A 22,512-nucleotide genomic window follows, 5' to 3' on the forward strand; every position below is an offset into this window, starting at 1 on the left:
AGTAGTGTTTGCTTGGCCTGCAGAGAGAGTGCTGTCATTTGTAAGCACAAATTACTTGTTGTGCTTCAGCTTCATTTTCTGTAAAATGGTGATGATAATAGTATTTATTTTATGTGATTTTTGTAAGGATTTAATGAGATTGCAAAAATAGTGCCTACCATAGAATAAATGCTTAATAATTAGCTCTCTTTAATTTTATTGGCAGAGTGTCTAGCTCATAGTTGATGCTTATTAACTATTTATTGATTGTTAGCATGGTAGTTATTAAGTGATGTGCATTCTTATACTCCTTATATCATTTGATTTTCATGACATTCTTGAAGAATGCTGGTAGTCCTGTTTTATTGGTCCTATTTATTGAGAAACTGAGACCAAGAGAAGTTTGACGTAGGTCCCACAGCTAGAACGTAGAGCCAAGGGTAAAAGCTAGGTCTTTCTAATCCCTGATCCCTTGTTTTTTGCACCACAGCATGCTCTCTTCTAAATGTGAATTGTTGGTCAGAAGGGAGGCTGAGAGTTAGTTGATGGATTGCATTTGTTTTCTCACTGGAGTCGGGTCTACAGGAAATCAGCGTGGGCTGAGCACGTATTCTGGTCGATCAGCAGTCTTCTTTTCATTTATTCATCATCATTCAACAAACATTTTTTTGGGACCTGCTACATGTCAGATGGCTTTTTGGGGGCTAGGGATACAATAGTAAACAAGCCAAAGACATTTTATTTTTTATTTATTTTTAATAAGTTTGAAGATTTATGTATTTATCCGAGAGAGAAAGATAATGCACACATGCTTGTGTGCCTGTGCGGGGAGGGGCAGAGGGAGAGAATCTTCAAGCAGACCCCCCCCACCCCTGACCACGGAGCCTGACATGGAGCTTGATCTAATGATCCTGAGATCATGACCCAAGCTGACACCAAGAGCTGGATGTCCTTACCCAACTTAGCCACCCAGATGCCCCCAAAGACATTTTTAAAATGGGGCTATGTTCATAATAGGGAAGGTAACACATAATGGGTGTACAAATATCATATAATATGTCAGATGGGGATAATACTGCATTTACCAATAAGATAGGATAAAGGGTAGAGAATGATCTAGGAATGGAAGGAACTGGGGAAGGCCTCTCTGACTTTCTGGATGAAGACCATTGTAGACAGAGAGTACGTGAGGTGAAAAGGCCCAGAAGTACAAGGGTGCTTTGAGTGTTTGAGAAACAGTAAGGAAGGCTATAAGGCTGAAACAGAATGAGCAAGGTAGAAAGTGTAGAGGAGGAAGGTAGCTGGAGAGCAGATCATGTAAGACTCTGGTGAGGACTGGTTTTCATTTTGAGTGGCTTAGGAAGCCGTTGACTGGAGGGTTTTGAGCAGCTCTGGCTTGCATTTCAAAGGTTGATTATAACAGGCTTCCACGTGGGAAATACACTGCCCAGGGTCAAGGGCAAAAGCAGCGAGACCAATTAGGCAATTATTAGAATAGTTTAGGCAGGACATGCTGGTGGCTTGGACTAGAGTGATTAATGATTACAGAGGACGTATTTGGATATATTTTGAAGTTAGGGAAGAGCCTGGGATGATTTCAAGGTGTTTGGCCAGGGCAACTGAAACTGCCTTGCCCTGAGGAAGAAGATGGTGGGAAGAACAGAGGTGGGGTGGGGTGGGGTGGCGGTAGAAGTACAGAACTTGATTTTGATGTGTTCTGCTTATGATGCGTGTTAGGTTTGCAGCTGGAGATGCTGTGTAGGCAGGTACATGAATCTAATGTTTGGGGAGAGATGGGACAGGACATGTAACTTTGGAAGGGGTTAATGGAGTGGTGGTATAAGCTGTCAAATGCTGCCACAGGTTGAAGACCTTACATTCTAGGAGGGGAGCTTGGACCTGATTTTTTTCCCTTTATTGAATGTAAAATGCTATAAGCTAATGGAATTTTAATCTTTCATTCTTTTTATAGTTAACAGAAGATGAGATAGCTACAATATTACAATCAACGCTTAAGGGACTGGAATACCTTCATTTTATGAGAAAAATACACCGAGATATCAAGGCAGGAAATATTTTGCTAAATACAGAAGGACATGCAAAACTTGCAGATTTTGGGGTAGCAGGTCAACTTACAGTAAGTAAAAATGTTACTTTTCTTGATAACTTTCAGTTCTGTCTGGAGAAGGAATTCCTTTCATTTAGTCATTTTTTTTTTTTCAATAAAATACTCAATTTCATTATATTTGTAAAAAGGTAATGGAAGGTACCATTAAGTTACAGAAGAGCTCCTGGGTTATTTTAGATCTTTTCCTGGGGTTTAGGTCCCGTGGTTTAACTTTGATAAAAATAAAAGCTAAAACAAGAATGACAGGGTAGAAGTTGAAATTCTATTCATCGTGTTTGCAAAAGGAAGAAAAATTCAGTCCCAACTGCTTTTCTTTTTTCTTTTTTAAAGATTTTATTTATTTATCAGAGAGAGAGAGGGGTAGAGAGCGAGCACAGGCAGACAGAATGGCAGGCAGAGGCAGAGGGAGAAGCAGGCTCCCTGCTGAGCAAGGAGCCCGATGTGGGACTTGATCCCAGGATGCTGGGATCATGACCTGAGCCGAAGGCAGCTGCTTAACCAACTGAGCCATCCAGGCGTCCCCCAACTGCTTTTCTTGAATAAGACCTAACACCATCTCAACCGGGTAGCAGTTGGCAGTTACTTTACTGAAAACACTCCTCGTCTGGTTCCCGGATACAGTCTTTTGACTCTCCTCCTACCTCACCAGTGTATGGCAATGACAAAAACCACGTTTTCAAAACAGGAAATACAGAATTACCTGATTTTGAAGAATACCTAAGTATATATGACATAAATGTAGAAACATAGAAACAGTTCTGGACAGATACATAAAAAAATTCACAACGGTTTTCTTGGATGGTAGCAAGAATATTTTTTGTTTGTTTAGGGCTGGTATTAGGTAGAATTTTTTTTTTTTTTGGTTTTTATTTTAAAATCTGCCTGGATTATGTTAGGGAGTTTAATAAAGTATTGCAATGGCACAAAAATTGCTTTGATGTTTAAAAAAGAAAATCTGAAATTTATTCCATTTTGTGATTACCAGGTCTTTCAAAAGATTTTGTTATTAACACATAAAGTGCTTTGAGGGAAACATTTATGCTTCCAATTATAGTATATAAATAAATATAAATATAAAATAAATATAAATATAAATAAATCCATTTTTGGGGTGCCTGTCTGGCTTAGTAGAGAGTGTGAACTTTGATCCCAGGGTTGTGAGTTCAAGCCCCACACTGGGTGTGACCTCCTTAAAATGAATAAATCAAATCATTAATTAAAAAAAAGATTGTACCCATTTTCCCTTAATTTGCCAATACCAAATGAGCAATAAATTGTATTTTTTAAATCATTTTGAAACAATATCTTTATATTTGATTATTGGCCATTTATAATTCTTCTTTTGTAACTTAACTGTTCATCTTAATTTTGCTAATTGTGTTGGACTTTTTAAAAAAAAATTATTTGCTGAAAAAGATAAACCAAAACTTAAAAAAATTATATGTTAAAATTGTTAATCCTTTGTTATGTATGATGAAACGTCTTTTTGTAGTTTGCTAGTTATCTTTTTACTTTGATTATGGTTTTTCTTTAAATACCGAAGATTCCAAATTCTAGATATCCCTTTTATATTATGGTTTCTGCCTTCACTGTCACCTATAAAAGTCCTTTTCTGCTCCAACATTGTATAACTGTTCATCTATACTTCCTTTAGTACTTTGTGGATTTCGTTCTTTGTATTTAAATTTTCAACCTATTTGAACTTCCTTTGGTAGAAATGTAAGTTAGGAAATTAAGTATAGAATTTTGCAAATGACCAGCCAGATGCCCAGCACTTTATTGTCTTTTGCTTATAATTTGGAATGACATTTTAATCATATCTTCAAGCTGTGTGTGTGTGTGTGGGTGGGTGTATGCACACATATAAATACACATACAATGCCATTGTCTTTTTCTGAATTTAATATTTTCCCACGTTATGCTCCTGCACCAATATAACTTTGTCATACACATCAAGGTAGGTTAGTATCTACTCATTATTCTCAGTTTTCAAAAAATTTCTAGATACATAAATACTCCTTTCTAAATAATGAGTATTTTAAGGCTATAATTCTTGAAAACATCTTTTGAGTAGCCCCATTTGAAAACTGCAAATTTAAGTTTCGGAGCAAAGGAAATGACTAAGCGATAAGTTAGTTCCTGTGCTAGTTTTTACATAGGACCAACTAAGTAAGATCGATTTAAAAATATTACCTATCATTTGCTTCTGACTGGCCTAGCCTAACTGAAGCCATAGGCATTTCAGAAGGAACAGGAGTGATGGCAAGTCCTGTTGCATATTTAGTTCTGTTTAAAATCCTCTTCCCAAAATACAAGAGCTCTAGAAAGGTTCTCTTTCACTAAGGCCATACTGTTCTGGGGAAGTAGGCAAATAGTTATTTGCCTATGTGAGCTAGATTCATACATTTTTCTCTAAGACCCAAACTAAGACTTTCTCTATGTATACATGCTATTTTATAGAATATATTCTATAATGAAAAGAAAAATTATGTGTGTACATAGATGTACACAAATATGATTTTTCTTTTTTAAATTTTTGGATAGCACATTTACTATATATTCATGTAACTCATCAGAGTGTTATAGGAGTATATGGGATGGAAAGTGAAAGTCCTTCGTGATTCCATCTTCTAGATACAACCGTTGTTAATAGTTCGTTGGGTATGGAGATTTTTCTTTTGCTATCCATGTAACAACAATACTTGTTTTTATTGGTTGCTCTTTTGTCATATATACATAATATATATGACAATATAATTATCTATAACTTTGCAACCTGATTTTCTCTTTATAATATGCCTTGTACATTTTTCCATGCCAGGAAAATGAATCTATCTCTTTTTAAAAAAAAAATATGGTGGATGGGGCACTTGGGTGTTTCAGTTGGTCTGATTCCTGATTTCAGGTCAGGTCATGAGATCAGGGCTGTGGGATCAAGCCCCACATCAGGTCGCATGCTTAGCAGGGAGTCTGCTTGAGATTCTCTCTCTCCCTCTATCTCCTCCTGCCCCTCCTCCCACTTGCATGTACCCTCTCTTGAAAATAAATAAATCTTTAAAAAAAAATTTTGAGAGAGAGCACATGTGTGAGTAGGGGTCGAGGAGATGGGGGGACAGAGGGAGAGGGAGAGAAACAGACTCTCTGCCTAGCGGGGAGCCGGACTTGGGGCTTGATCCCCAGAGCCTGAGATCATGACCTGAGCCAAAAATCAAGAACTGGATGCTCAGCTGACTAAGCCACCCAGGCAGCCCTAAATAAATCATTAAAAAAAAAAATACAGTGGATATTTATTGTATTTAATTTACCCCTTTACGTGGTCATTTGAGTTGTTTCCTTTTTGTTTTTCCTGTCTCTACTACAGGTGTTTCTCTAATACCTTTGCATGTATATTCGGGCACCTGCACATAAGATACATTTCTAGAAAAAGATTTGGATCAAAGGATATGCACATTTAAAGTTTATAAATATTGCCAAATTGTCCACAAAAATTGTACCAATTTATACTCTAGTAACGTTATTCCAGTGCCTGACTTTCTGTGCTGTTGTTAGCACTCGTTATTATTAACCTTTTAAGTTTTTGTCAACCTCATTTTAGTGTTTGTTATTTTTTGCAGGTTTTTTAATGTGTGTGTTTTAAGAATTGAGAGTCTTTTACGTTTTTAGGTCATTTGAATTTCTTTTGTGACCTGCTCAGTTGTGCATTGACTGTGGTCTTTATATGTATTCCCAAGTATAAGATGCTTCTTATTGTTGGAAAAGTCTCTTTTCCTCACTAGTTTTAATGCTTAGTGTTGATCTTTACTTTTCTCTGTTTTAGGATACCATGGCCAAAAGAAACACAGTGATAGGAACACCATTTTGGATGGCTCCAGAAGTGATTCAGGAAATTGGATACAACTGTGTAGCGGATATCTGGTCATTGGGAATAACTGCCATAGAAATGGCTGAGGGAAAGCCGCCGTATGCCGATATCCATCCAATGAGGGTAAGGAAACCAGTAGAGTGGTTAGCTCCTGGTGGTCATTAGAAAGCTGGTGACTTACTTGATTTAGGTACCAAACAGCAAATAAATTAATTGTATATGATCGGTAAGTGTCAGTCTAGACTCCTAGTTGTTGTCACTGTTCAATTCAAGTGTGATCTACCACCTCCATGTCAGGGGTTGGGTGTTGCTAGCCATCTGACAGGACACAGGGCACAGAAATGCTTGTTTTGGCTTGTGCAATCTATATATTTTTAATAATTTAGGTGCTCACATTTTAACATAACATTAACTGGAGCTGGGCAGTGGTCCCCTCCTTTATACAGGGCACTGGCTTTCCATTTTATCAGTCTCCAAGATTCCCCAATCACCAAGTATCCCTTGTCACTTATCACAGTGTTTTCTGTACTGTTTTTCTCATGCCAGTGTTAAGAGGAAAGCAAACTATTTTCTTGAACTCATGTCACTAACAACCCAGCCCGATTTGTTTGTTATCTTTTTCCTGCCTTGCCCTCAGAGGTATTTACATGGGTAGGTTCTGCTTCCTAGATTCTCTAGACTCTCCTCGTCTGGAAGCTTTGTACTTTGCAGCCTCCATGGATTTCCAGAATAGTGAGGGCCCATCAGTCCAGTCTCCACTGAAGCTATCACTGTGACACCCTAAGGGGCTTGTGAACTGTACCCACCCCAGACCTCTCATCACAGCACTGTTAAAAAGCCTCGGCCCTTCCTTCCTCGGTGTCTGCATAGTCCTCCATACCTCCCAGCCCAGCTCCTCCGCTTTTATTAATTAGTTCTTCCATTAAAAGGCTTAACACTTTTTAAAAAAGTATTTATGTGCTCAAAGATAAGTCCCCTCTTTTTGGGGGGCAGAAATGGGGAAGGGTGTGGGAGGATTTATTAGTAGATTTAAAGAATATAGTTTAAGCTGCTTATTACAGAGCTTTTTTTTTTTTTTTTTTTTTTTAATTTACCTCTTCTTTTATTGGACAGTAAATGATAGTTTTAATTTTTTGAAATAGAAGAATTTAACTGCATTGTGGTGTTCTGGTTTTTGTTTTTGTTTTTTTCAAATACATTAAATTGCCTCCGCCTGGACGTTAATGAATCTGTTGTGATTTGAGGGACTTTCCTGTTTATGATCTCCTCCCATTCACTGCTCACATCTAGTGGTGATGGTGACTCTTATGGGGAGGGAAATTTGACCACTGTGGGGCTGAGATGATCTTCAGGCTGTCAGTGCTCTCGGGTCTTGCCTTTTCACTTTGAAGGCAGTGTACTGTGGTTAGCAAAAACCAAAATAAACTTGCTAGATACTGTGAGGTTGAGGGAACAAAAATACATATGAAAGAAGGAGAAAGAGAACTCTAACAACTTCTCTAATTGTCATACTTTCTACTGTGAGATACTTAAGACTTTTGTTGGCATTTGGGTGGGCTGATCAGTGGATAAGAGGAAAATAATTTTTTTAAACTTCAAAGGTATCTCTTGTGTGTTCTTTGGTGCATCACTTTTATTTTACCCTCCCCACAAATTTCTTTTTAACTAGGCGATCTTCATGATTCCCACCAACCCTCCCCCCACGTTTCGAAAGCCAGAACTGTGGTCTGATAATTTCATGGATTTTGTGAAGCAGTGTCTTGTAAAGAGCCCTGAGCAGAGAGCCACGGCCACTCAACTCCTACAGGTATGAATCTCCCCAGGATGCTGCCTGTTTCATTCACATACTGGCCAAAACATGCTGGCAACCCACCTGTAGGGAGATGGTAAAGAAGTAGAAGACATTTTCTGCCTCTAGGGAGCTTTGACTCTGAGTAGAAAAGAATATTAAATCACTGAACAAGACGATAATGCAAGAAAATGGAGGGCTCTGTGGGATCAGAGATTGGGAACTGACATTTAGTGAGCACCTGCTGTGTGCTGGGTGCCATTTAGTCATCACAGACACCCTGGGAGGGATGGTTATTACTGCAGTTTTATAGGGGAAAAAAATGGAAGCTTAGAAAGGTTAACTCATTTAGAGTCAATCAGCTGAGAAACAGCAGAGCAAAGACTAGAACCTAGGTCTTCTTGGTTCCAAAGCAGGAGCGCCCACAACTCTATCCAGTTCTGATGAGGAATTGAGATTAGTGGTAGGTGCTCTTGTAGTGCATAATGGGAGGAGGCCGCTTTGGGCAGGTGGTACTGGGACCGCTGTCCTGGAGCAGGGAACCTCGGTGCATGGGCCTGGAAGGATGGGAGGGGTATGTAGGCGGTCTGCTCAGTGGTTAGGAGGTTGGATTCAGGAGTCATACTGTCCAGGTTTGAATCCTGGCCTCCTGTTTATTAACTTCGTGACTTTGGGCAAATAACACAACCTCTCTGTTGTTTTAGTTTTCTTATCTATAATTAGAGACCAAGTACCTTCATATGTCGTGAAGTTTAAGTGATATAATAGTGTAACCTTACATAATGTTTCACACATAGTAAAAGTAGTATGTTGTGGATTTGACAAGCATCTGTGGTTGTTACTGGGCTAGGCCAATGGTTTTCAGCCATGTCAGACCCAGTGCCCCCCTTTTTAACTAGTATGTATATTTGTAATACTCTCACTGCTGTTCTGGATTGAAATTCTTAGACAATAAGATCTGTTTATGGCCATAATTTAAAAAGAGTATAATGTGTATGACATAATGAAGGCATAAAGATTTATAATAAAGTGTGTGTCAGTATAGAGAGAGGGGCTCTAGCTTGACTCAACTTGCAGACATAATGAGGTAGCTATATACCTCTACGTAGAACCATAAATGAGTTTAGAGTTAAAAACAGTAAGAACAGAAACCATTCCATTCAAGCAGTATAGGACAGAAAGTGGATGGACACTGGCATAGAAGTGATGTTAAATAATAACACACCAGGCTTATTTGTATGTGATAAGAGGAGGGAAATGATCTTACAGATTTTCCAAGAGAGAACAAGGAAATACGATATTCTTGCAAATGAGCCTGGGTTGGTCTTATTTCTAAGTGTATTGACAGAGTCCTTTCCTGCCAGGAGGGGTTACTGATGAAGTTTTATGGAAAATAAATCTCTTTTGCAGTCCCACCATGTGCTGGGGCATACTTCTAATCTCCTGAGTACTTACAGAGACCTTAGAGACCATATTTCCTCTGGTGGGTGCTGGGAAATAGAGAACAGGTTGCAAAGAGAAACACTGGGGGGAAAATGTCAGAATCAGTTGGGAAGACCGCAAAAGAAATTCCAGACGTAACTTCCCAACTGTGTGAATTTCTTATTGTACTACCAACACAAATAACAAAAATGTACAGTGGTATTAATATTAAAAAATTCAAGCATTTTTTGTATTCATTTACATTCCATTATTTTTATTATTTATATATTTATTATTTATTTCATCATTCCACACTATCCCTGTGTTTCTAGTGTCTTCGCTGATTGATATTTGGGTCTACATCTCTTATATATTTGTGACCAGTTTTAGTATTTCTGCAGTAACTACAATTTTGCACTAAAACCCTTTTTATTTACCTAAATTTGTAGTTGGCAGTGCTAGGTAGCACATTGTATAGGAAGAATAAGCAGGGTGAGTAAATTTTTCGGTGTTATTTAAACAATATCTTTATGACATTTAAGCCTGACCCTCTAAAATCACCTCTTAGATTACTGGACTTTTTGCTTATCTGTTGAAAAAAATATGTACTGAAGCATATCTATACTCTGCGAATTTGAAAGATGCACAGAATGTGCCACAGTTCACTGTCATGTGGGACCGTTCCACACCTTGAAGGCTTGCTGCTGTCCCTGGCTCCCCTGACATGCCCTCAATGTTCTTCAAACACGGTGACCACTACCAGCTCCCAGCATGTTTAGCAGACTTCCTCTAGGGGGCGATACCACCCTGTTGAGAATTTCTAGATTCGGCAGTGAGAAACAGAGGAGACTTTGGCAGCCAGGCTGAAAAAGATGGGCAAAGCCCGAATGTGCGTCTGGTCAGAGTTATAAAGTGAGTGTGGCACATGGCGCTCACCCAAAACAGAAAGAGAAAGAAGAGATTTGTGGACTGAGCAGATGGTATCCAGTCCCTCCAGTGCGCCAGGCGCTGGGTGGGCACTGGTGTCCTCGATACCATCTCCAGTGTCGTCGTCTTTCTCATTGAAGCACCCGTTCGTCAAGAGCGCCAAGGGGGTGTCCATCCTGCGGGACCTAATTAACGAGGCCATGGATGTGAAGCTGAAACGCCAGGAAGCCCAGCAGCGGGAGGTGGACCAGGACGACGACGAGAACTCCGTGAGTGGCAGGCCCCGCTGTGGGCCTCGGGCATTCGTGCGTGTTATTTCCTGATTGCCGGCTCAGGGGAGATGAGTGGGGGTAACAGGTCGGCCTGGGGCTGGGGATGTTCCTTGCAAGATTATGGCCTGCCCGGGACACTGCTAAGGGCTTGCTGAGGCCGTGCTCATTCTCACAGTGCTTCCTAAGACACTTCCAAATTTTACTCTCTGGCCCCCTTATCATTTCTTCCATTTACCTTTTTTTTTTCTCATTTTTTTTTAAATTTGGAAAAGCAAATGTTCAGGTCTGAAACTTGGTTTTTCATGCCCTTTGGGGGAATCAAGGATCAGTACTAAAATGTACATTTTATACTTGCAGACTCCCTCATAAGCCTGAGATTCCAAGGGTGTGTACCTCTATGTTGTAAAACTATTTTTTTAAAAAAGATTTTATTTATTTATTTGACAGACAGAGATCACAAGTAGGCAGAGAGAGAGAGAGGAGGAGGCAGGCTTCCCACTGAGCAGAGAGCCCGATGTGGGGCTCGATCCCAGGACCCTGAGACCATGACCTGAGCCGAAGGAAGAGGCTTTAACCCACTGAACCACCCAGGCGCCCCTGTTGTAAAACTATTTAAAAAAAAACAAACCCAGGGTTGCCTGGGTGGCTCAAATGGTTGAGCTTCTACCTTCGGCTCGGGTCGTGATCCCGGAGTTCTGGGATCGAGTTCCGCATCGGGCTCCCTGCTTGGCGGGGAGACTGCTTCTCCCTCTCCCTCTGCTGCTCCCCCTGCTTGTGTCTTCTATCAAATTAATGGGTAAAATCTTTAAAAAAAAAATGGCTGTACTCACAGGGGCTACACTCATGACCCTGAGATCAAGAGCCGTGGGCTCCTCTGACTGAGCCAGCCAGGCACCACTCTGTTGTGAAACTCTTATGAAGGAGAGAGGAAGGGGAGAGGGAGAGGGTCCTCCCTCCCGGGTTAGATATGCCACTCTTGCCTGGCTGACTTTATGATCTTCTTTGGTTAAGTAAGAGTGCTCTCACTTCTCAAAGGTATGGGTCTAGCACCCCAGTTGGCATCAAATCCTGAAATGCTTGCACTGAGATCAATGATAGTAATTCCAAGGACCCAGGCCTTTCGATCCAGTCGGGCCTGACTTGAAGTTTTGCCCTCTCACAGGAGGAGGATGAGATGGACTCCGGCACGATGGTTCGAGCAGCAGGTGATGAGATGGGTACTGTCCGGGTAGCCAGCGCCGCGAGTGACGGAGCCAGCACTATGATCGAGCATGGGGACACATTGCCATCGCAGCTGGGCACCATGGTGATCAACGCAGAGGATGAGGAAGAGGAAGGGACCATGAAAAGTAAGGCTCTGCTTAAATGTACTCTCTCCTCAGACAACCCCTGCACATTGCAGAGAAAACAGGCTCTTGTGGTCCACACGGGCTCAGGCTGGAGTCATTTTCTGGTTGTGCAGGGTGAGGGCAGGGCGGAGTGCAGGAGAGGAGAGTTGGCCTGAGACAGCAGAGGCAGGAAGGCATCAGCAGCGGGGAAGGACCTTCTTTGGAACCAGAACGGCCCCCTCTCGTTGAACGTTGTGCTTTTCTCCTCCTTCGCTCCGCGGAGGCAAGCCCGTCTATTGTTCTGATGCATAATTCAAAGTGTGTTGAGACTCTGAACTATTTACTGTAGATGTCTTCAGTCCATTTTCTGTTTTCTGATAGTCAGTAGTTAGGATGACTGTCCAGCTTTGAAAGTCCAGTCGCGTCCCTTCTGGTTGAATCTCTGCTGCACTTCTTAGCCTGCTCATCCTTTTTGGCCTGTGGCCGCGGCCCGACACTAGGGCTTGGCTCCCATCTCCGGCTGCTGTCATCTCCTCTGATCTTCTCTGGTTCCCCGTTCCTTACTCTGCATCACAGACCAACTCACAGAGGAAAGGAATTTGGAATACAAATGGAAATAATTGAGTTCTGGACGCACATTTGAGCCTGAGCCTTTCATAGCCTTAAGTCTTTATGATCTTTTCATTATCTTTCCTCCCTGACTTTTTAAAGTTTAAAGGTCCTTCCTTTAAACCAGGGAGCAGCAACCTGTGGTTCACAGGCCAAATCCAGCCCGCCACCTGGTTTTGGCAGTAAACTTTTATCAGAACATAGCCGTGTCCATTCATTTACATATTGTCTGTGACTGCTTTTGTGCCACTGAAGCAGAGTGAGTGCTTGTGACAGAGACCGTGTGGCCCGCAAAGCCTGAAATGTTTGTTCTCTGGTTCTTTACAGAAAAAGTTCTCTAACCCCTGCTCTAGACTCCCTGCTTTGGGATGAACTCATTTATGAATTTTTCTTCAGTGCTGTCTCCCAGGGACTTTGCCAGGTGCTGAAGAAACAGTCCTTTCCCCAAAGGAACTCATTGTCTTCGTGTAGTGGGCAGACCATTGATTAATTACACTTTAGCGTGTTAAACAAGTTCTAAAATAGAGGTAATCTAGGCGCTTGTCAAAGCAGAGTGGAAAAGTATTCAGTCTGCATTGGGGATTACTGAAGAATTCTGGAGGAAAAGCGGGAGGGTTGGCAGTGAGTAGGGCAGGCGGAGGTGTTCCAGCAGAGGAAGCGGTGTACCCACAGTCGCAGCGGGCGAGAGGAGGGTGGACCAGTGCAAGGGGCCTGTGGCTGCTTTCTTGTGACCTGAGTGAGCAGATCTAGGCTCTGGGCCCTAGGCAGCACCCTCTGCTTTTCACCTTTCAGGTCTGTGTATTTATAATCAGCCCTTTGTTTATGAAGAGAAAGGGTTTTCTTTTTTTCCTTTTTCTCTTGAGGGGCCAGGGCTCATCATCTGTGTTTGGATTCTGGTCAGAAGGATACAGGTGGTGGGAGAGTAGTAGTAGTGGTGATGGATGTGTAAATTGGTATAACTTTTCTGGAATGCGGTATGCATCAAGAGTTTAAAAGGTTCAGACCTTGGACCCGGTACATTCCACTTCTAGGAATCGGGTCCAAGAAAATAATCAAAGATTGAGACAAATTATATTCAAGAATTTTTCCAAACATGTTACTTATAATTGTAAAAAAAGAAAAATCTGGATTAATTTAAATGTTTAGTAGCAGATGGTTGGTCAAATAAATTTATGGTACATCCTTAAGTGGGACTCTTATACCATACAGAAATAATAAAAATCCTGTTTTGGGGGGAAATTATTTTTTTCAAAGATTTTATTTATTTATTTGACAGAGATCACAAGCAGGTAGAGAGGCAGGCAGAGAGAGAGGAGGAAGCAGGCTCCCCGCTGAGCAGAGACCCCCCTCCCCCCCAATTCGGGGCTCAATCCCAGGACCCTGAGATCATGACCTGCGCTGAAGGCAGAGACTTTAACCCACTGAGCTACCCAGGTGCCCCCTGGGGGAAAGTATTTAGTGAGTTAGGGAAGTACTTATGATATATTGTTAAGTGAGGAAAGAAAGAAGCAAAATTATAGCAGTTTTATAAAAATTTTATAAAAGTTAGAAGATAAATTACACATAATGTATACATAGAAAAAAGATTGAAAGAAAACCCCAAAAGGTTGGAGGTAAACAAATCAGTAATTAAAAGTAGTTATCGGTAGTAGGATTATATATATTTTATTTTATATTTTACTATTTATTTATTTTTTAAAATTTTATTTATTTATTTGACAGAGAGAGAGCACACGTAGGCAGAGGGAGTGGGAGAAGCAGGCTCCCTACCGAGCAGGGAGCCCGATGCAGGGCTCAATCCCAGGTCCCTGGGATCATGACCTGAGCCGAAGGCAACTGCTTAACTGACTGAGTCACCCAGATGCCCTTTATTTTATTTTTTAGATTTTATTTATTAACTTCACAGAGAGAGGGGGCATGGGCATGAGGCAACCTTAAAAAAATGGATATTTATAAGAGTTTATAAAAGCATTGTCCTCCTGCTAGTCCCTTTAAATTCTTACCTCATTCAGAGTTCTTGGATATGTTTCATTCCCTACTCTCCAGATCGAAGCACTCTAGAAATGTGTTGTCTGTTACATAAATAATCAAGTGAATGCTGTTTACTAAATTTAGTGTTTTTTGTTTTGTTTTTAAGTAGCCAGTGTGCTTTGTTAGGAAGGTTTTGCAGTAAGGAGAGGTGCTGACCTCTAGTCTTTTCATTGTCTCTGAGTGCTTTATCTTCTACTTGTTTTAAGGGCTTTAATCATACAGATGATTTTAATCACTGTGTAGTGTAGCGAGGCGGGTTCATTAACATCTGTTGTGCATGCGCATGTTATGGAAAATCTGCCCTTTTTTTAATTTAAAGAATTAATTTTGTTCCAAATGTAATTTTCCAAATGTATTTAAAGTGCTAATTCATTCAGTGGGTTGTTTGTTCAATTTCTGAGCTTGGGTAGTTTCGCGTGTCTAATGAGAAACATGCATCTTTTATTACAGTCATGATGGAAAACCGTTTAAAAACCTCAGCAATCACAGCTGAATGACATTAAATAAACTCAGGTCACCAGTCATCTGCTACACGTCTGGTAATTCTGGTTTTGGGCCACAGGTTTGACAGATTTGCCACTTATTTTGAGATCTCAACCACTTACTATTTTAGATATTATTTAAACTTTTTCATCATGAGAAATTAAAATGTGCATAATTGCACAGAATAATACCATGACTGACCCCAGTGGACCTATCATCCAGTTTCAAACCTGATTAACTCACTGCCCGTCATACCTCAGGCTCCCCCAAAGAAAATAAACTCAATTAATTTAAAGCAAATCTCAGAGATCATACCATTTCTTCAGAATTAGTTTTAAACATTTAAAGACTGTCTGACCAAGGTTGGCTCAGAGGCTAGCTCTCTGTGTTGTTTTGGAGAAGTCACTTTCCTTGTACAGGCCTCCGTGCTTTAGTCAGTAAAATTAAAGAATTATTAAATTTATGTACTTTCCTTTTCTCTTAGAGCACAAATAGTCCACACATCTATAAGGATTGTATAACTCATGACTAATATAGAACTGAAGTTTCTAGAAGTTGAAATTTGTGAAAATAAATAGGCTTTCATCTAGAGTCTTCTTTGACCTGTGAAATGTTTAATTCTCGAAAATTGTAACTATTACCCTTGATAAACTCAACAAAAAAGACCTATCCCTATAGCTGTTTGCATTAGTTTCAGAGAACCTCATTTTCCTTTCTAGTTTTAAAGAAACAGTAACAAGAAAATTGGAAGGCTCACATACATAATTTGTGTAAGACATCTAGGTCAGACACTTTTCTGAAATTTTTGGTACAGTTTTTGACAATTGACTATATTTTACAGATCTTTGTAAAAACTTATTCCTTGTCTTTGAAAAGTTAATTTAATTTGCTCCTATTCTCATTTACTATATTAAAAATTATTATACCAACATTATTATAGCAGTATGAATCGACTATTAGAGTAGTTTACCCTTTCACTCCAATAAAGAATGCCTGTTTTTGACTGTGCACCTATATGATTCCTATGCGGTAATAATTTGCCTAGATACTCTATTTTCTGATTTTTTTCCGTTCAGTAAGTGTATGCATTTTCCAAGGTGCTACAAAACCCTTTTTTTATATTTATCACACTTAACAAGGTTTTTAAATCATTTATCTGTTGCTAGACATTTTGGTTGTTCATAATTTTTCACCAGGGGGGTCTTCTTACATAAATGTTGCTTTTCCTGACAAAGTTTTCAGAAGTATTTGAGTAGTTTCATGTGTAATTGCGTCACATTGTGACGCTGCTGTATTGCCCTCCGAAGTTTGTACCACTTTACATTCTGTCAGGAGAATAGCTATGAGAGGACTTGGTTTCTCCCTTTGTATCCACTTCTTTTTATTTCCCATGTTTTAAGTCTCTGTGCCACTTTCTGGGTGTTTTCTCTGGATTTATTTCTAATTCTATCATTCCTTTTTTAGCCTCATCAAATCAACAGTTTGACCCAGACATAGAGTTTATTTCATAGAAAAATTTTTTGCTTCCTAGAAGGTTTTTGTTTTTCTTTAATATTTTATTTATTTATTTGAGAGAGAGAGAACAAGCCCAAGCAGGGGAGGGGCAGAGGGAGAAGCAGGCTCCCTGCTGAGCAGTGAGCCCAATGTCGGGGCTTGACCCCAGAACCCTGGAATCATGACCTAAGCCAAAGGCAGATGCTTAGTTGACTGAGCGACCCAGGGTGCCCTGCTTCCTAGAAGTTTTAATTAGTTATTTTTATTTTTAAATTTTTTAAAATTTTTTATTTTTTTAAAGATTTTATTTACTTTTTTGACACACAGAGAGAGATCACAAGTAGGTAGAGAGGCAGGCAGAGAGAGAGGGGCAAGCAGATTCCCCGCTGAGCAGAGAGCCCAATTCGGGGCTCGATCCCAGGACCCCAGGACCCTAGGACCCTGAGATCATGACCCGAGCCGAAGGCAGAGGCCTCAACCACTAAGCTACCCAGGCGCCCCATATTTTTTAATTTTTTTAAAGGATTTTATTCATTTATTTGACAGACAGAGATCACAAAAAGGTAGAGAAGCAGGCAGAGAGAGAGGAGGAAGCAGGCTCCCCGCTGAGCAGAGACTCCCCCCCCCCCCCATGCGGGGATCGATCCCAGGACCCCGGGATCATGACCTGAGCCGAAGGCAGAGGCTTTAACCCACTGAGCCACCCAGGTGCCCCTAATTAGTTATTTTTACATCTGGTTTTCTTTTGTAGTGTTCTAGTCTTATGTTACAAATGTTATTCCTTTATCTCTTTGAATATTATTTTAAGTTTATTTTTTAAATTAATATTTTTTGAGAGAGAGAGAGAACAGAGAACGGGGGTGAGGATGGGGGGCAGAGGGATAGATAAGAGAGAATCCCAAGCAGGCTCAGTGCTCAGCTCAGCAAGCCCTTTTAACTCCCCCCACCCACCACGTGGGGCTTGATCCACAACCTCAGGATCATGACCTGAGCTGGAACGAAGAGATGGACACTTAACTGACTTAAGGCACCCGGGTGCTCATAAGGTATTTTTTAGATCAGTCTATTATCCTGAGTTTCTTGGGTCTAATTTCTGCTGTTTATTGTGTCTGCTATTTCTCATGCTGTTAGATTTCTTCTTACACTTTGTGATTTTTGTTTGTGGGCTTATCTTCATTGGGAAGTATCTTCTTCGGAGGTCTCTTATGTTCCTTGAGTTGCTTGGGTGTCCCTTTGGGGCCCTAAGGGGTCTTTCATTCCAGGAGTCTTAGATTATTTCTCATTTCTGTAGTGTGCTTGTGGTACAGCGAGGGGAATTACATTTCTAGAAGTTGACTCTTCCACCCCTTACACAGGCAGAAGCCATTCTTAAGCCATGTCCTTGAGCTTGTGAGTAGTTTGTCCTGGCTTCTTTCTTTGTGCTAGGAATTGAGTTCTAGCTTCCTTTTTATAGACGTGTGTTGGCTCCTGTCTTTATCCCGGTTCCTGTTCCCACATCAGGCTTAAAACTAGTCTCTTTGGTTTGGTTTTCCCAGAGGGCCATTCACTTCAGTGCTTTGGGTTCCTCTGTTGCTTTTGCCATTTGTAGAGTTTCCTGTTCTCGTTTTGAGCACTACAATGTTTCTGTTTTGTTAAGCCTTGAATTTTCGAGTGTTTAGAGAAGCAGGGGGCCTCTAGTGCTTCCGCCCATTCAGTCATCTTGGACTGTCTATAGTGAGGCTAGGTCTCTACTTTCTCCACTGGGGAAGACTTGATAGAGAGATTGTTATTTGCTCGTGGTCACATGGCAAGTAAGTGCCAGTGCTGGTAATCTGAAATCTAGAGTCTGTGCTCCTTTCCTTCTGCTGAACTTCTAGTTTGTTTGGAAGCCCACTCTTAAATGAGTGGTCATTAGAGCTAATACAAAGCTCATCAAAATTCATGATTCAGACGGGGCCTGGCTTCTGAGGAGATTCCAGAGGCAATCTTTTTCTTTTTCCTAGAACCAATTATGTATTATATATAAACTCTTTGTCTATTCTACTCAGGAAGATAAGCATTATAACCGTTAATAGCCATTAATGATTAAGCCCTTAATATGTATCAGGCATTGTGCTTAATCCTTTGCAGCGTTTCCCGTATTAATCATTAGTATCATGCTGTGGGGTAAATATAGCCACCTCCCATTTTATAGCAGCAGAAATGAAATTGCGAAGAGATTAAGTAACTTGCTCGTGATCACACAGTGAGTAACAGAAGAGCGGCGGCTTCAAGCCAGATAATGTTTGATTTCAAAGCTTATTATGTTATATTTCCACTTTGGCAGAGCCTTTTTATTAAGTGGTTGAGGCTCATGTTACAGATTATATGTTGGTGAGCTCCAGCCTGCAGGAATGTACCTCTGCTTTGCTGGTTGTGTGAATAACTGGCCACTCTACAAGTTTCCCCAGCAGTTCCAGTAGCGAAGGACAGGTGGTTCTCCAAGGGAGCCTGCCTGTGATAGTAGGCTTAACAGTGGATTCTGTGTCAGGGAGCAAGCTGTGGTTGTGTATATCTGAATCTCCAAGAAATAATCCATTTGCAGCTAGAGGGGTGAAACCCGGCCGTCTTAACAAGAGACCTCGGGAACTTCTAAGAACCGTGGAACGCGGTCTGCGTGCAGTACTTTGAAAACTTGTGTCTGGATAAAATATCAGTTTGGGGATTTGGGAAGATGTCTTCTATTTGTGTACTTAAGTGTGGGGTTTTTTGTTTTTGTTTTTGTTTTTGGTAAGAGCTATACAGGAACTTTGCCCCAAAGATCTGAAGACAAGAACTTTGCTCCAAAGATCTGAACTCACAGGAGAGGTTGTAGGTCAGTGAAAGGATTGTTGTTCTTTCTCTGGACCAGCAGAGGGAGCTCTGTAACAGGTCATGGTTAGAATGGTGTGTTCCCCTTGTCCCCCACCCCCTGCCCCCACCTACGTTCACAAATCCCCTTTCTGTAGTAGGCTTTATTCTCCCTCAAGACTGTCGTTTATTTATTTTAAAATCTATTTTAAGTAAGTGCAGCAACACTAGGACAGTGTCTTTATTTTATTTAGGTAGGAAATTGGATACCTCATACTTGGCGAAGTTCAAATAAAACTGAAGTCTGCCAAAACGTCTCAAAATAGTTTAAACTTTTCCTCTCTCTTCCCGGATTTCTCAGTAGACCTTCACCAAACTGACACTTTCTTTCTGCACCACAGTGCCGTGGATGTAGTTTTGCACTCATCATCAGCTAAAATGGCTAACCAAGGAATTAAATAAAAATTTTAAATAAAACTTAAAATTCTGGTACAGAGCTGACTTGGGGAACGTTACTTTTGTATCAAAGCATATTAATAATGGCAACTTGTAGTTTTGTTGCCTCTTTAGTTTTCACCTAATCTGTTCCATATTGACTCTACAGAAGTCAATCTTACTACTTTCTTTTGATCCTTATATATTTTTCTTTCTTACCAAGACCTCCAGTACAGTGTTGAATAGTAGAGGTGGCAGTGGGCATTCTAGTTTAAAAGGGTTGAATCCGTGGCATCAATCTTTCCGTCTTCCAGGGACACCTGGGTCAGTTAGTTGGTTAAGCATCTGTCTTCAGCTTTGGTCATGATCCCAGGGTCCTGGGATCCAGTCCCATATTGGGCTCCTTGCTCAGTGGGGAGCCTGCTTCTCCCTCCCCCTCTGTCCCTCCCCCAGCCTGCACATGCACATGTGCACATGCTCTCTCTTTGTCAAAATAAATAAATAAAATCTTAAAAAAAGAAACTTTCATCTTCCAGTGTCCAAGTTCTGACTTAAGCCTTTTAAATTAGACTCCGTGAAAGGGAGTAAGTGGGTGATTTCTATTTAAAACTTGCACACCATTGAGAAATTTCCAATTCTTATTCTAGAGCAATGGCCAAATTAATCTCTTGGAAATAGAATATTAAAGCGAGTGGCATACTTATGTTAGGACAACTCAGGAGCGCAGTTTGGGCAAATTCCTGTGATAGTATTATGTGGTGAAAATACTGTGTATTTGTAGTTCTCCAGAAATTCCTAAGTCTCATGAAGGCCCCTATTGTAGCCATAAGTTTCCTCATGTCAAAACCAAAGCCCAGGCTCCTGTTGAAATGATTTTATTTCAACACCATCCATCAGATACTACTTTCAGTGCTGCAGAAGATGGAAATTCTTGACTCAAAGCCTATTTTCTTAACACCTGCAGTTGTTTGGAGGGGATCGTTAAAACGCTGTGTCCCTTGTGTGTTCTTGGTCTCATTCTCCCTGACTCCAGTGATAGCATTTTGCAAGGATGGTAAATAGGACATAAGTACTGCAGGTATTTTAACCCTTCTTTTACCACAGTAGCCTTAGTGTCCCAGTTTCTGATCTCCTCAGGATGTTTAAAACTGTCGCCGGAGAATATTAAGTGTCCGTGTGTGTCTTTGCCACTCACAGCAGTGTCTGAGAGTTTCACATGCATTGGTATAGTTACACATATCAAAGTTAAAACGTAAAACAGTTCATTTTGTTAGAAATGTATCTCTTAATAAGGGTAGGAGAAAGTAAAAGGGATCATGGGAAGAACATTGATTTTTGGAGTCAGAATCTTTGCTCTGAAACTTGCTCAGAATCTTGGGGCTCCTGGGTGGCTCAGTCATTAAGCGTCTGCCTTCGGCTCAAGTCATGATTCCAGGTTCCTGGGATTGAGCCCTGTATTGGGATCCCTGCTCAGTGGGAAGCCTGCTTCTCCCTTTGCCACTCCTCCTGCTTTTGTTCCCTCTCTCGCTGTGTCTTGCTCTATCTCTGCCAAATAAATAAATAAAATCTTAAAAAAAAAAAAAAAAAGAAACTTGCTCAGAATCTTATAAACAACTTTGTTCTGCTTTGGCATGTTACTTCCTTTTCTTTGAGCCTCAGTTTCCTTGCCTGAAAAAATGGGCCGTAAAAGTTCCTACTTTGTAGTGCTGTTAAGATGATATGAATTAACGTATATAAAATACTGAGCCTGTAAATGCTTGAAAATGGTAAGTAATATAAGTTCATGGGTATTTTAATGAATGGCAGTGGCTTTTTAATTGGGCCTACATGTTCCTTCAACCAAAGGTGCTTTTCTCATCCTAATTCGTTTTCTCTTGCTAGTTATGTTTTTATGTATTTTTATGTTTTCATACTTCATTCTAATTGTGTTTTGTAAGTGCTGCCTCTTTGCCTGTGCAACTTGCATGAGAGTGGTTGAACTGGTATGCCTGGGTGGCTCAGTTGGTTAAAGTGTCTGCCTTCAGCTTGGGGATGATCATGGAGCCCTGGGATCAAGGCCCACATCAGGCTACTTGCTCAGTGGGGAGCCTGCTTCTCCCTCTGCCCGCCGTTCCCCCTGCTTGTACGAACCCCCTCTCTCCCTCTTTCTCTCTGGCAAATAAATAAATCAAATCTTAAAAAAAATAAAAGAAAAAGAAAATGGTCGAACTAAAGGACAGTTACCTGTCAGTTTCAGTAATGGTTTAGAAATGTGCTGCGATGAGAGCAAGTGAGTGGGTGTTTGTGTGTGTGCGTGTGTTTCACATTTCTTGGCAATAAGATATAGGTGTTTTGAGAATCTGTTAAGTAGCTCAAAATACAAGATGTCCGATTTTAAAGAAGGCTAGACTTTGGATCCACCTGAGCCTTCCTTTGTTAAGTTTCAAACTGTTATCTTAATACTGTGGCATTTCTTACTGCCTGGATTTTTTTCTCTCCCTGAAAGATAATCGCTGCAGTTCACCGTGCATTTATCAGCGGCTTTCTGCTGGGTGGGATTTACAGGAGAAGAGTGGGGTCTTGGCCCTTAGACTTTTCTCACAATTGCACAAATAGTTCAAGGTTATCTTGCCAGAGTGGAGACTAAATTCTAATTGTTTGTGCAGTTTTCCTAATTGTGTCCAGATGCTGGGGCTCAATTTTATCGTTGGAAACCATTAACATTCTTGATTCTTTTGGGATGAGCCAAAAAGCACAGACACGTGGTGCCTGAAAATTCATTCGAAACACCCTGCCAGACCACATATTAGGATATGAAAGTAGCAAATCTCAGTGTGACTTGGGCGAAGGGCTCAAGGCCTATATTTTTGGGAAGATAAGGTGCTACATTATAGTTAAATTGGTGAAAGGAGAGCCAAGAATAGCCGTGGGGGAACTGTATTTTCCAAGACAGAGAGCAGTAGCAT

The 22,512-nt window shown here is 40.7% G+C and overlaps 1 protein-coding gene across 3 annotated transcripts in view; it reads left to right on the forward strand.

The window, feature by feature from the left end:
• The window catches only part of STK4 (serine/threonine kinase 4), a 93,113-nt gene that overhangs the window by 18,149 nt on the left and 52,452 nt on the right, over window positions 1-22,512 (forward strand). For all 3 annotated transcript variants that reach the window (XM_082744689.1, XM_082744691.1, XM_082744690.1), the window contains 5 exons: window positions 1,952-2,116; window positions 5,925-6,092; window positions 7,639-7,776; window positions 10,248-10,376; window positions 11,542-11,728. In XM_082744689.1, the coding sequence (XP_082600815.1) occupies window positions 1,952-2,116; window positions 5,925-6,092; window positions 7,639-7,776; window positions 10,248-10,376; window positions 11,542-11,728 (787 nt within the window). The remainder of the gene's footprint in view (window positions 1-1,951; window positions 2,117-5,924; window positions 6,093-7,638; window positions 7,777-10,247; window positions 10,377-11,541; window positions 11,729-22,512) is intronic.

The sequence above is a fragment of the Mustela nivalis genome (genome assembly GCF_964662115.1).
Source record: "Mustela nivalis genome assembly, chromosome: 8".
Classification (NCBI taxonomy): domain Eukaryota; kingdom Metazoa; phylum Chordata; class Mammalia; order Carnivora; family Mustelidae; genus Mustela; species Mustela nivalis.